The following is a 15,672-nucleotide window of genomic DNA, read 5'->3' on the forward strand; positions in this document are numbered from 1 at the left end:
AAAATGAACGAATGTTTGTTTAGCAAATGGACTGTGGGAGCTGTCAATCAAACCGAGTGTAATCTGTGTGACCAATCACATTAAAGATCTGCACTGGCCCCTCCCACCCCCTCCAGTGTGTGTGTGTGTGTGTGTGTGTGTGTGTTTTAATGATTGTGTCGATGTGAAAAGGATTACGTAATCGGAGCTCCTCTGTTTTGTCCTTGCTCATCCTTTCAGAAAAGCCTGTCTCATTTAATGAAGTTATTTCAGGAAGCACTTTTGCTGCTGCTGCATTTCAATGTGAAAACTGTTAGTTAGGCTACAGCACTGGGATCCAAAATCCTGCTCGCTCGTATCATTGTGAAGGACAGTCCAAGGGGAAGCAGTCTAGCAAAAGTCATTGCAAATAAACCAGTGCAATCAGAAAATGACATTAGCTGATCTGATGTTTACATAGAAATGGCATGATAGTTTTTATATTGTAAGTTTGCTTACAAAACTGTATTGTAGTATTAGCCTGTTTTTGAGGACCATGCACCATGGGCATTCTTCAAAGTACTATGTGATACCATGATTTTTCTTAAAGATATGAACCCAGTCAAAGGATGCCATTAAGGTTTGCAAAGTGGTTTTCTGTAGCTATGATAGGCTTTTGTTACATTATATGGAAATAAAACAATATTTTGACTTCTAAAGACATTTTTGTCTATTCTGCTGCAATAATATGAATTTCTTTGAATTAATTTGTGTTCTTCCCTGCGGGAAAAAAAAATGCTAAAACCAGCGAAGACCAGCCTGACCAGCTAAAGAAGTGGTCTAAACCCCTCTAAAACCAGCCTACAAACAAACCAGCCTGGAAGACCAGCTAAAACCAGCCAACCAGCTTAGGCTGGTTTCAGCTGTTGTTGTTGGGTTTCTTTCTATTATTTATTTATTTATTGTTTAGCAGGGTCAAAAATCTAGTGCTTTATGCAAATATTTGATTAATCTGCATGTAAATATTTAAATGATTATTTTTTAATAATAATAAAAAAAATATATAAAAAAGATTCTCTTTTATCCAAAAACTACAGCCAGGGCTCCCTTATTAATTAATTTTTCTCAGTCTTGGTTGTATTTTATGTACGCCAGCTGTTAATTTGGGACAAACCTGTACTTCAGTCAGAAGTCAGAAAAATTAATACGTTTTTGGATAAAAGGGAATGTTAATCATTTTTTTCAATACTTGCAGGTTATCTCAAAATTTGCTTGTTACTAATGAAAATGCTTTAACCAAACTCTTGCAATATTTCTAATATCATTATAATGAAATTACAGTATGCAGCATTGGCCTATATATCCAGTGTTTAGTGTATATTTGTAATCACTATATTTAGTGTTAAAACAACATCATATACATTACAGCTTATCTTGTTGTGGCCCACATTCCCCCTCCAGATGTTGTTTGTCCTGCAAATATAAACCGTACATCAGAAATTGAATCATGGGATAGGGCGAATGCAGTGAAGACGGGATGTTTTGTCGCTTGTTCCTGTTTTTTTAGGAGTAGTGAAAATTGAATGAAGATTAGTGGTTCTGTTCAGAAAAAGGGTCACAGAGTTTACATTGTAGGTTAGCAGATCTTTTTGTGGGCTGATAGCAATGTCAGGTCATGTTACATGATTCTGAATAGCACATATATAAAGATGCATGAATGTGGCACCCGTGCAATATACATGAACAAGAAAAACCCATTTAGGTCATCAGTGGCATCTTCCCAACCCACAAGCGTTGAGCTGCACAGCTGAACAGAAGGTGAAGTTCAAATGCTGGAGTCCCCACTGGGAACCTTGTCTATATATCTGTATATATATGCTATATGCATTTATAGTTGTGCATGTAATATATGCACTGCAATTGGGGGCTCCAGTACTCTGTGGGAGTGAATAAATGTGGCATGAAAATAAAGACATTTTGCTGAGTTCTCCTTGCCCAATACATAATCAAGTTTGAAAACCACTGAACGTTCCCTTAAGTTTATGGCTAACAAGACTGATTTGAACCCCTGCTTGGCCAATAAAAGTAAGCAACAGAAATAGGCATTTATATTTCTGAAAGATTTCTTTGTGAGAAGACCTTCTTGAAGGAGTCATCAGGCATGTTGTGCGGTACACACCCTGCCACTTATCTAACAGTCTTACATTGTTCAGTGGTCATAAGGAGGTTGTGAGAAAGACATCCCACTGTTCTCTCTGAAATCCTGGAAGAGTATCCGAATAAATATATTCTGCCGTTCTCTGCGAGATGCCTTAATGCGCTTTTGTTTTTCTCCTTGCTCCCAACAGATCGCTCTCCTCCAGCTGTCGTCCTAAATTAGCTGAGCTCTGTGAAAAGAGAGCCGTTTCAACTGACCCCTTCTGTTCCTTGAAGCTCCAGCCGTCCGTGACACCCAAATGCTGCCTGTCTTTCATCAAACTGGTCACTCCTGGAGAAAAATGGACTTTGAGTGAAGGGCGGCCCTTTATGTGGGCTGACTCCCTCTAGGACGACTCTGAAACTAGTTGAGACTCAAATGGGTGACCTATGACAATGTAACCAATAAGGGGACTTGAGTTCTCGATTTCCCAAGCAGCTGCAAGCAGGATATGAGCTTGAGCCGTGGGTATCGGCGATAAAACAAACCTTTCATCGCTTGAGGCCTCCTCTAACGTCATGCAGTCATCTGAGGAATTGTTTAACAGGAAGCTGAAAGCGTTGAATGGGAGTATGGGACATCCAGCGGGCAACACGCAGGGCAAGCTGGACGGGGGTGGCAAAACGAACGGGACACCTGCTATGCCTAAAATGGGGGTGCGGGCCAGGGTGACGGACTGGCCCCCAAAAAAGGAAGGTTGGGGACCCAACTACGAGACCGTCATCACGGCCTTTCAGAACGGACAGCCAGACCAAAGTGTGGAGATCACGGATTTAGACGAAGCTCCTTTGGAGCCTGATTATTCGGATACAAAATATTCCTTGAGTGACCTTTTGAGTCGATCCCCTTTGAAGGGACTCCATCCCATTCGCCAACGGAGTAACAGTGACGTGACCATCAGCGACATTGATGCGGAGGACATAATGGACCAGAACGCTGTTAACCCCAACACCGGCGCCTCGTTGCATCGGGAGTACGGCAGCACGTCTTCGATTGACCGCCAGGGTCTTGGGAATGATGGGTTCTTTACTATGTTGCGAGGATATCAGATTGACAACTTGGACCATCGCAGCGCTCCGCCTGCCGGGTTCCCAGAGCTCCTTCGCTACGACACAACCCTCTCCCCAAGCTTGCAGACCGCTGCACAAATAGCCCGCGGCGAGATCATCCACATCTCCGGCTACGACTACGTGGACAGCTCCCTCCTCTACAGCCGAGAAAGAGAGAAGTCCTTCATGCGTCGTCTCAAGTCGGAATCATCCGAAACATCGCTGTTCAGGAAACTGAGGACTATTAAGAGCGAGAACGATGGTCTGCGGCTCTCCACCGAGCAAGACGACCGCCGGCCGCTCAGCTTCCAGAAGTGCTTCGCTCACTATGACGTCCAGAGTGTCCTCTTTAACATCAGCGAAGCGGTGGCCAATCGCGTAAACCTCAGCCAGAGGAAGAACACCACCACCGGAGCTTCTGCCGCCTCCCAATACCAAGTCCCAGGAGGTGGACAAGTGGCTGGGAATACAACTGGACCTGCATCCATGTTCGAATCGCCGCTCGGAAGTCGGGAAGACCTCAATCCCAAGGAGAACCTGGATGCGGATGAGGGGGATGGGAAGAGCAATGGATTGGTGCTGAGTTGCCCGCATTTTCGCAATGAGATTGGTGGAGAAGGGGAGAGGAGGATATCTCTATCCAGGGCCAACAACGCCACCTACAGCGCTGGAGGGGAAAACTGCTCGTTCGAGTCCTCCTTGAGCTCCCACTGTACTAATGCTGGCGTGTCTGTACTGGAGGTGCCACGAGAAAGCCAGCCAATCCACCGTGAAAAGGTCAAGCGGTACATCATCGAGCACATCGACCTCGGAGCGTATTACTACCACAAATACTTCTATGGGAGAGGTAAGCCTTGTCATTTTGCGTGAAAAACAAAGCTGATTCTTGTTTGTTAAACTCAACATGAAAACTAAATTGACCTTTCATTCCTGGTTCTATTCAGAATGATTCATCAGTGTATGTTATTCTAAATTGTTATTGTTTGTAATCTTGCTATGCCTCTGAAACATAATTTCTCTTTAGCTGATGTCACAAAGGTTATGTTTGTGCATTTGTAACTCTGGCATGGACAGATATTTTGCGGCTTATATGCATTTGTAGGAGTTTCCCTTTCAGATCAACTGCAGAACTTTCTACTCCCATCGGCGCTTTTATGGGATTGTGATCTCATGCTAATTTGCCCTGTTTAGTAAATCTGGCCCTAAGTATTTTCATAGGTTTGTATCTTCAGTGTACCAATGCTCCAAACCTGTATGAGTTTCTTTCTTCTGTTGAGCACAAAAGAAGATATGTGACCTGTGCTGGCAACATTTTCAAAAATTAGTCCTTTTTATTTTCACAATCATTTTGCTTACATCAGCATGGGTTTGAACATCACATTTCACTGGTTCAGCCATCGAGAATTTGTTATGAATATTCACAAAGCTGGAATGCTGCGCTTTACAACTATACCAAACTTGTGCTGAGGGGAAGCACCAGTATTCAAGATGCGAGCAGAAGAAAAGGTGGACCTCTCAGAAAACATACAAATAAAGATCATTTTAGATGTTTAATTACTATTTGGATCATTGGGATTGCTAGACAAGGCCTTAATGAACTGATTTTTGTCAAAACCTCAAAATGAATATTTTTTTTTTTTTGCCTGTAGCTCATTCCATGCACATTCCAACTCATTTTGCCAGCACGGTGCACATGTTCTGAAGAATGCTGGTAATCAAACAGTTGAAGGTAGCCATTGACTTCCATGGTATGGAAAATAATACTATGGAAGTCAATGGCTACCATCAGCGGTTTGATTACCAACATCCTTCAAATTATCTTCTTTTGTGTTCCACTTGAGGGTGAGTAAATGACAGAGTTTCCATTTTTTTGGGGGTTAACTTTGCAAAATGTCTACAGAGTACTAATTCGAAATTTAAAATGTCATTTTTTTTTGCTGTGTGAATTATTAAAAATCGTGCCTTGTAAGTATTCTCTCCTTTGGATGTCGGTCTGATGATTTAGGGACCATAGGTTTTGAGAAGCATGGTGTTTGTTACACATTTTGAAAGGAGAAACACTTGTGCCAAGGATTGAGGTGTGAGAATGTTCTCCTGTCTTTGGCCTGTGATTTGTCATGTGAGAATAGACAGGGTGAGGTGCAGCTGTTCCCCTCTGAGGAGCCGTGATGCCGAGAGAGGCGAGACGGGACCCTCTCCTCACACCGCAGTCCCACCGCTCTTCATTAAAACACCTCAGCGTGTCTGGGAATGGAACAAGCAAATGATACCTCAACTTATATTGCACAATGTCGTCCGTGTTTGACTGAGAAGGTGTCCGCGTCTGTCAGACTGCTTTTTTATTGCATGTCTGCACATCTGCATAGTCCTGACAGGATTGTGTTACCCATTCCTAAGGTCTGGAAAACAGCTGCTCCTCCTCTCGCCATGCAGAAATTCATTTCTTTCCTTTGACTACGCTGAATAATGAGCCGCAGCCTGTGGGTGAAAGCTGCGATTGTGTCCCGCACGTTCACAGGCTTTCCAGCCATAGCGAATGAGCCAATTACAGCTCAGCTCAAATGACAATAAATCATGTTAGCCAGCTCATTCTATTGGGAAATAGATAATCATCCACCGTGCCGAGTTGCCAAAGACCTATCAAGCAGAAGAGCGCAATTTCCTTCATTTGTGTAGGGATATATTTTACACTGATTAGTCTTGTGCGTTTAACTTTATTTTAAGTGTTGTTTAAAGAGGAAAGGAGTTTCGATGTGAAAATCAAAATTGACCCATTTAGCCACTATTAGTTAATTCAAAACTAATAGCCAGATATTAATTTATTTAGTTATTTTTAGGTTACTGTTGTAGGTAATGCAGCTTTGCTAATATCTAGCTAATAGTTAATTTAATGCTGGTTATGCAGCGACGAATAACTGAAATAATGGTAAATAAGGGCAGATTTAAATAGGAGCTTTAGCATTTGTTTTTAAATTACAATTAATTTGTAATTAAATGCATAACTTTAAACTGAATGCATAACTTTAATGTATAAAATTGAATTAAATGAAATGCATAACTTCAAATTGAAATGAATGAAATGCATAACTTTAAAATTAAATAAACACAATGCATACATTCAATGCATAACTTTAAACTGAATTAAATTGAGTGCATAACTTCAACACAACTTTAAATGAAATAGAATTGAATGCATAACTTGAATGCATTGCTTCAAATTGAATGCAAAACTTAAATGCATAACTTCAATTTTAATAAATGCAATGCATAACTCGTCTTGAATGCATAACTAAATTTAATTCAATGGAATGCATAACTTACTCTTAAGATAAATGTTGCTTTTAAATTATTTAATACAGAAATTGGTTTTATTTTGACAGTCTGACATTCTCAACTTCAGACTAACAGTCAGAGTCCATTTAACCTTTCATAGCTGATCATCACCCCTTCATCGTCTCTAGAGGGACATGGAAAGGACAGAGCTGTCAACATGTCTCTCCCAAGAGCCACTATCCTCTTTCACACCTTGCTTTCCGTGATGCTTTTATCACCTAGGGAGAAGCATTGATTCCATTAACTTCCTCTCCCGTTTTCCCCTGTTCGTGACCAAGATGCTGCATGATCGGGGATGCAAGATGTGACATGCCCACAATCATGGCTCAGCTCAATGCCTCCCGTTGGTGACAGAAACTGATGTGTCATAGTTGCTCAAGAAACATTTCTGCTCATTATCAGTGTTGAAAACAGTTCATATTTCTATGGAAACAAAACAAACAAAAACATTTTTTTAAGGATTCTTTGATGAAAAGAAAGTTCGAAAGAACAGCATTTAATTGAAATAGAAATCTTTTGTAACTTTATAAATGTCTTTTATGCATCCTTGAATGCGTCCTTGATTAATAAAAATATTAATTTCTTACTGATTCCAAACTGTAAACGTAATCTACTTTATCTAAACAAGGAAATCATTTAGTACTACCATATATGAAAGTACTATGGTATCCTCACGAATCCAGCTCGACCAAGTTGGTCTACCTTGTCAAAACCGGATGATGATTCATCAAAATCTGGTTGTAACTGGATTTTCCAACAGGGTTCTGATAAAGTGTATTTTAGAGGGCAGTAGTCGTGTTGTTTTACTTTGAGTCGTTTAGAGAGGATGAGATGAAGTGTCCCGCTGAGGGTGTTTGTTGTTCTGCACTTCTGGCTTTGAGTTGGATTAGGTGGATGTTTGAGGAGGAGAACGGTTTCAGATCTTCTCCATCATTCAGGTCGCGCCTGCTGCTGTAACTATAAATTAGGTTGTGTTTGTTTTTCATTCACACTAACTATTGAGCTGCTCAATCTCTGTTGCTAATTTTGTTTGTTGTCCCATATTTTTGCGTTTTTATTTTAATGCTTTTTTCTTCTCCATGACATGCTTTAGTACACTGTGTTTATCATGTTGCATAATTTTGGCCTCGGGTTTTCGACTTGATGTCCAAATGTATGTTTGTCTCTAAAGGGGCTTACTGAAAAGATATCAAGAAGAAAGAGGTTAAGCTTCGTCTGTAGCCGGTTTTATTTCTGTTGTTAATCTCTGATGGACCCCTATGGTGCAGTGAAATCAGAGATTATGCTTCATATATGACACTAAAGTGTCTGTGAGACTGTGTGAAAATCCATAGAGATGTGCTCTGGATCAGACCACATCATTGCCATGTGGACATGACAGATGATTAAGGATATTTTAACTTGAACTCTTCTCTATTATAACACCAGTTTAAAATACCTATTTTATTTTATTTTATTTTACTTTATTTTTTATTTTACATCATTAAGCCTATCAAGAGCATGTCATATTTTATTCCAAAATCAAAAGAGAAAATAATTTATAAAGTATTTAAAATAAAGTTACTATCAAATTTATTTGTTTGTTTGGAACAGATGATCATTTGATCATCAGTTGTCATAAAAACAATCAATGCAAAAGTCTTAATGGTCCAAAAATAAGCTTTTCATTTAAGTTTAGTTTAGTTTAATTTTTGTGTTTTGTTTTAATATCATAAAGCCTATCATGTCACATTTTATTCTAAAATCAAAAGAGAAAAAAATGTATAGTATTTAAATAAGTGAAATAAGTTTTATAAGTAAATTTATAAGTAAAGTATTTAAAATTAAGTTACTACCAAATTAATTAATTAATTAATTATTTTTTTTAAATGTATCCTTCCTAAAATAAATGGCTTATTTATTGTATTTTATTTTATTTTATTAATATCATGAAGCCTATCTCAATCATGTCATATTTTATTCCAAAATCTAAAGAGAAAATAATTGATAAAGTATTTACAATTAAGTTACTATCAAATTACATAATTTATTTTAAATGTTTGTTTGTTTGTAACAGATGATCATTTTATTTGATTATTTTATTTTCTTTATTATCTTTTTTTAAATAATTTATTAACTACAGTATTTAAAACCAAGTTACTATCAAATATTATTTATTTGTTTGTTTGCTTGTTTGATTGATTTTTGTTTGGTATGGATAATCGTAATAAATGGTTCTAAAATAAATGTAATTTTGTTTATGCAAAATATAAATTTCTATTTGTGGAGTGAAATATGACCTGGATTGACTTATTGAGATTCATCCTTTTAGTTATACAAATATAATTTGCATTGCAGTAGTTTTGTGGAAAAATGATTTCAGGAATTGATAAAAACAGGAATCATTTCTATTTATTTTGTCCATTTAATCATCAAAATATGAAGGCGAATAGCTGTTTAATGTTAGGGTTGGGCCGATAGACGATGGCTGACAGACATCACAATGTTAAGCTGACATCGTGATCCCCCCCACCACCCCTTCTCCCGCAATCCGCCGCATCCCAGTTCCGTGTTCGGAAAGAAAATGAAGTGTACTGAAACCCTAAAGTGCAATTTTTTTTGCAATTATATCGTTGGTTAAGTATAGGCGACTGTATGTAAATTGCGGTCATCAGGGAGCCGCTATTGAAACCGCTTTCGATTGCGCGCTCTCATTTTACTTTCACTTTCACTTTTGAGATTCGCGATCACAAGGACTCTATACTATGGAGCGGCAGTACTTACCACACATTTGACAAGATTAGATGTTTGTCATTGGTGCTCAGGATCTGCAAATCATTCGCCATCATCCTATCAGACATTTCTCCTTACTCTGTGTATGTGGTAAGTGAACTTTCATGTACTGTGATGCAACAGGCTACCGCTAGCAAGCGGCTAACCTTTTAGTGGCGCTGTATAATGCGTTATTTGTTTCATGCTTCGGGCACACCCCTAACCCCGCCCGATGTCATCATCCATCACGATGTTTCACTGTAGACATCGTCTGATGCCAATTTGGTAGAAATCGCCCAACCCTAGTTAATGTAAAGCATTACAGTGGTGGACAAAATGATTAGAACACTAGTATTTTCACCAGCTAAAAATGGTTTAAGTCAGTTATCTTTTGCTGTAGTGTGTCAGTAGGAAATATCAGTTTACATTTCCATTTTGCCATTAATTTGAATAATCCAGTGAGATTTTTGTTTGCACAAGGAGTCTGACAAGAGCCAGTGCTCAGAACAAACTGAGACAGACTCAATCCAGAAGAACTGTCTCCAAGATGCTTCAAGAAACATTCCTGCAAAGCTCCCTGAGAAACTATTGTGCACCTAAAACAAGTGCACCGAGGGCAAAAGCTGCTTTAAACGCAAAGGATGATCACACCAACTGTTGATTTCATTTAGTTAATAGAAGTTAATTGATAAAGACTATCTATGGCATTATTTTTGACAGCATCCTCATTTTACAGCATTTTTACACAAGTGCCTAAAACTTTTAACAGTACAGTAGCTTTGCAGGTAGGCTTCCTGAAGCATCTTGGAGACGTTGCCACAGTTCTCATGTCTACATGTCAAAGAGAGCTCTGGTGTTGGTTAAGATAGATATAGAATCTGGCGTCTGTCCTGTCTGTATCTCAGATAAGCAGCACTTGAGCCCCTCTTCCTGTCCTGCTCACTCTGTAGGGTGTTCTTGGAAAGTGTTATCTGTCCTTCTAGAACCTGACCTCACATCTGTCCTGTGGTTAACCTCAGAGCACCAGAACTACTTCGGTGTGGATGAGAACTTGGGTCCGGTGGCCATCAGCGTACGGAGAGAAAAGCTGGATGACGGGAAAGACAAGGAAGCAGCGCAGTATAACTATCGCATTACCTTCAGGACGAGTCAGGTACTTGATGAATTACTCAACAAATAATAATAGATTACATTTGATTAATTGATCAGCCTATCATACAATTAATTCACTTTAAAATTAATTGATTGACATCCCAAATTGCAGTAAAATTTGAAAAATGTTTAAAGTTGTTTTAGATACAATGAATAAATGAACATGGAAACTGTTCCACATTTAAATTCAAGTTTTACCTGCTAATATTTAGCATTGAATTATTATAAGGAGGTAAAACTCTCCTTCTTTCAAACTTACAAGCTATAAAATATATTAAATGATATTATTTATATTAAAATATAAATATATTAAAATATATCATCCTTAGGAGGACAAACAGAAATCAGTTGCTAATAACTGTATTTAATTAATTAATTAATTTATTCACTTTCTTACCATGCAAAATTGCAAACATTTTAATGGTACTAAAATAAACTTCATTTTCTAATTGATCTTCATTCATTCATTCATTCAGGATTCAGGATGGATAATCTTCAATTACATTTAATTTTATTAAAAAAACATTGATAAAATGTTTTGATAAAAATTGATAAAATCTTAATAGACCTAAATTAAACTTAATTATCTTTATAAAAAATAGAATTACCTTTTTTTCCTTTTTATGAGGTGAAATGTTTATTTGTTTGTTTATTGTTTGTAAAGATGGTCTTAATTGTCATGAAAATGCAAAAATAGTTATGGTCCTAAAATAAACTTAATTTTCTAAATATAAATGGTAAAATAATATTATAATTATAATATTAATATAAAAATATTTATTTATTTATTTAAGATGGATAATCTTTAATGAAATTTAATTTTAATAAAAATAATCATAATAGACCTAAAATGAGCTTCATTTTCTTTATGCAAAATATAATTTTCTTTTTTCCTTTTTTTTTTATGAGGTGAAATATGCTTATTCTTATTATTTTCGAGGACAGTACAGGTGCATCTCAATAAATTAGAATGTATGCAAATATTGTCAGCATTAGTTCTTCTCTCTTATCAAATGCATCGTCACATTAAACCTTAGGCTTTGATCTTTAGCTTCTAGTGGAACTCATTCACAATTAAGCTGAATTATGAAGCCTAGACACTCACATGAATCAAAACATCAGAATGAGATTTAAAGAGATGCTAGTACTTCAAATCAGCATTCAGCATTAAAGCCTTTTACTTTATAAGTGAAAGTGCAGATAAAAGGGTCAAGACTCAATTACTTCCTTTCAGACAAGAGCGTGCCATCAAATCTCCTGCAGAGAGGGAGAATTTCATTGCCAATTACTTAATATCCCAATGGATCTATGTATTTTTTTTTTTATTGAAAGTATTGAGTTTTCTCATAGACTGACAGGATTTAATACTTGAGGTCAAAAACTGGACTGATATATTGACCAGACTACTGCCTTGTCATGGGATTTTGATTGTTTGAGGCAGGAAAATGTCCTTGCTGTGTAATGCATGTGATGTTTAATTCCTGTCCAGCGTACTAACAGCTCTGCTCTCTCTTTCCTTCAGTGAGCATGCTTAGTCATATCTTGTGAAACAGGCGAGGTAACTCCAGGCATTGTGATGTGACATGTAGCCAATTATGGTGTCCTATACTCGGAATTTGTGCTCCCTAATTTATCCCATCCAAATGCACACACACAGCAGTGAGTAGTGAACACACACACACTGTGAACACACACCTGCGCAGCCATTTTTGCTGTGGCGCCCGGGAGCAGTTGGGGGTTCGGTGCCTTGCTCAAAGGCACCTCAGTCGTGGTATTGAAGGTGGGAGACAGCTCTGTACATTCACTCCCCCCACCTACAATCCCTGCCGGTACGAGACTCGAACCCGCAACCTTTGGGTTACGAGACCGACTCTCTAGCCATTAGGCCACGACTTCCCCTTAAGGGTCGATCAATAACAGCTCCAGTCACCCACTGATTTCCTAACTTTGAGTGGAAGTGTGAATGAGGTTGGCATATAGCCGGAATGATATTTTATTTCATACATAGAGACATTCCATTCCCGCCCTCTCAATAATGCTTCATTATCATTTTTACAAGGAAGTGTTTCTTGAAGATTTCTTGAATGTTAAATATAGACCTCGTGTCATATGAATGGAAAGCCCAGTCATTTCTTTTTGTCTGGTTATATTCTTTTTTTGAAAGAAATTAATACTTTTGTTCAACAAGGATGCATTAAATTGATCAAAAGTGACAGTAAAGGCATGCAGATGTTACAAAACGTTCTATTTTAAACTTTAATTTTAACTGCTGTTCTTTTGAACTTTCTATTCAGCAAAGAATCCTGAAAAATAAAATCTATCAGGGTTTCCACAAAAATATGAAGCAGCACAACTGTTTTCAAGATTGATAATCAGAAATGTTTCTTGAGCAGCAAATCAGCATATTAGAATGATTTCTGAAGATCATGTGACACTGAAGACTGAAGTAATGATGCTGAAAATTCAGCTTTGATCACAGGAATAAATTACATTTTACAATATATTCACATAGAAAACATTTATTTTAAATTGTAACAATATTTCTTAATTTGACTGTTTTTGCTGTAGTTTTAATCAAATTATTATTAAATACTTTATTAATCCTTCACAGGAAATTATATTGTTACAGCAGCAACCTCAATTTAATCCATGCACACAGACATATCTACCTAAGTACACACCTAAAAAAGAATCTTACACTAAAAAAAAGCACATTACCCTATAAAATGCATTACAGTTATTGCACATTAAAAAGCCTGATAGCAGCAGGCAGGAATGATTTACGATGCCGTTCAGTCTTACATATTGGAGGGATCACTCTGCCACTAAATGTACTCTGCCGAAACGCCTCTAAATGCATGTAATGGGTGCGAGTCATTGTTCATAATAACATTTATTTTTCTCAGCATCCTCATCTCCACAACCCGCTCAACCCAGTCCTGTGTGATGCCAATAATAGAGCTTGCCTTTTTGATCAATTTATTTAGTCTGTTCCTGTCAGATGTGCATGCGCCCAACCCCCAGCACAAAAACTGCTTTGACCTTTTTTGTATACAGCTTCCATGTGGCTGGACCAGTACAGTTTATTATCCAGCTGTACCCCAAGGTGCTTATAGTTGGAGACCAGGTCCTCTTCTGTTCCCAAAATAGAGACTGGATCTTGTTTTAGGCCTCTTCCTCCTAAAATCAATGACCATTTCTTTGGTCTTGGAGATATTAAGCCTCAGATGGTTATTATTACACCAGTCCACAATTCCCTGATTGTACTTCTGAATTATTCCTCACAACCATCCCTGATACATCCCACAACAGCTGAATCATCCGAGTATTTCTGAAGAAAGCAGGTATCAGAGTTTTGTTGAAAGTCAGATGTGTATAGACTAAACAGAAAAGGTGACAGGACAGTTCCCTGTGGGGCTCCAGTACTACACATAACAGTCTCTGAGACACATTTTTGGAGCCGCACGTACTGTGGTCCAGCAGTTAAATAATCAGTCACCCAGAAAACAAGCTCCGACTCCACCTGCATCCTCCTCATCTTCTCACCCAGCGATGGTGTTGAATGCACTCGAGAAATAAAAAAACATGATTCTGACATTTGTACCAGGATTATCCAGATGTGTGTAAACCCTCTGGAGCATATAGATTAGGGCATCATCAACACCTATATTAGGCTGGTATGCAAACTGAACAGGGTCTGTGAATGTGCACACTAAGAAAGGACCAGTCTTTCAAGTGTCTTCATAATGTGAGAGGTAAGGGCAATAGGTCTGTAATCCTTGAGCTCTGGAAGCATTACATAAGTACTACATAAATAAATGCAGCCTTACCGAGCATAAGAGACTTCTTTCAAAAACATAGTCTTACCAATCCCAAACTTCTGAACACTATGTGTCTTAGTATTTCCCTGTCACATGAATGACTGTGGATTCCCATCACCACATGTGCTGTGAATCTTCTTGTTGGGTTTACTGTCGAGATCAAACGTCGTCTGAAAAATTCCCAGGGTGTTTAGTCTCACATAAGAGACAAAAACAGAAAAAATAACATTCCATTACTGCACTTAATGCACTTTATTGATCTCAGTTTCATTTTTCTCTGCAGGAGCGTGTAAGGGTTTGTCCCAAAAGACTTGTGTTTTAGTGTAGACCTTGTGTGGGATCCCATCTGAGTCAGTCGAACTCCAGTGCGTGTAGTCATGCACGTTACAGCGAAGCAGGGCAGTCCGGGTAACGTGCGTTGAATCGCTATAAATTGGAACAGACTTGAAGTGTGCTATTTGTACTAGTGTTTATAATTTAACCATCAAGTTTGGGCACAAACCACTCAGATTTCCTGCAGAAATTGAATTGTTATTTTGTGATTTTGTAGTGGCACTAAAATGACACGCTTCACCTTTGTGGAGATGAACGGGGGTCTCAATCGTTGCCTCTGGGGATGCAGGTGTGAAAAACAACACCCATGTCACATAAAGTGCTAATGACCTCCAGTCTGCCACCCGCGCGTACAGAAGAGTGCCAGCCGTATCGCTTTACCTCGGGCTGCTACGGGAGGGTTTGCTGCTCACTTGATGGTGACAGATAATGAGAAGTGAAGCCTTTTGTTCCATTTCCCGTCCCTTTCTTCTCTTATACTCGCGTGTGACCGTGATTCCTCACGGGACGATAGAATTAGTAGAGGCTTAGCAGAAATGAAACTTTGCTGAAAGCAACAGTTGGATTTTGGAAATGAAGATCTCCTATATATACATACATATGTGACCCTGGACCACAAAACCAGTCTTAAGTCACTGGGGTATATTTGTAGCAATAGCCAAAAGATTCCACCCTCAGATTCTAGATTTTCAAATAGTTGTATCTCGGCCAAATATTGTCCTATCCTAACAAACATCATACATCATACACCATACATCAATGGAAAGCTTATTTATTCAGCTTTCAGATGATGTGTAAATCTCAAAATCTACCCTTATGACTGGTTTTGTGGTCCAGGGTCACATATATGAAGAGTTCAGATGCAAAAGCCTCTAAGTGCCGTCTGAAATTTTTATCTAAAATTAGCATTTTTATCAGGCTCCTATATTTATGTTAATTTATTTCACTTTAATAGCATAGAAAAGGACCTATACATTGCCATTAAAGTAAAATTACTGAACCTAAACGTAGGAGCCTGATAGAAATGCAAATTTTATATTACTGCTTTTGCTGTATTTTGGATCAAATAAATGCAGGC

At 38.1% G+C, this 15,672-nt stretch overlaps 1 protein-coding gene across 1 annotated transcript in view; it reads left to right on the forward strand.

Annotated features, from left to right (window-relative positions):
• Positions 1-10,441, forward strand: part of LOC107676302 (signal-induced proliferation-associated 1-like protein 2) — a gene marked incomplete at its 3' end in the record, with an annotated part of 74,134 nt that extends 63,693 nt beyond the window's left edge. Inside the window, exons 2-3 of the mRNA XM_016470834.1 lie at positions 2,307-4,051; positions 10,308-10,441. Coding sequence (XP_016326320.1) covers positions 2,674-4,051; positions 10,308-10,441 — 1,512 coding nt within the window. The remainder of the gene's footprint in view (positions 1-2,306; positions 4,052-10,307) is intronic.
• Positions 10,442-15,672: the final 5,231 nt, after the last annotated feature.

Source organism: Sinocyclocheilus anshuiensis, unplaced genomic scaffold, assembly GCF_001515605.1.
Source record: "Sinocyclocheilus anshuiensis isolate Anshui unplaced genomic scaffold, SAMN03320099.WGS_v1.1 scaffold3951, whole genome shotgun sequence".
Taxonomy (NCBI): domain Eukaryota; kingdom Metazoa; phylum Chordata; class Actinopteri; order Cypriniformes; family Cyprinidae; genus Sinocyclocheilus; species Sinocyclocheilus anshuiensis.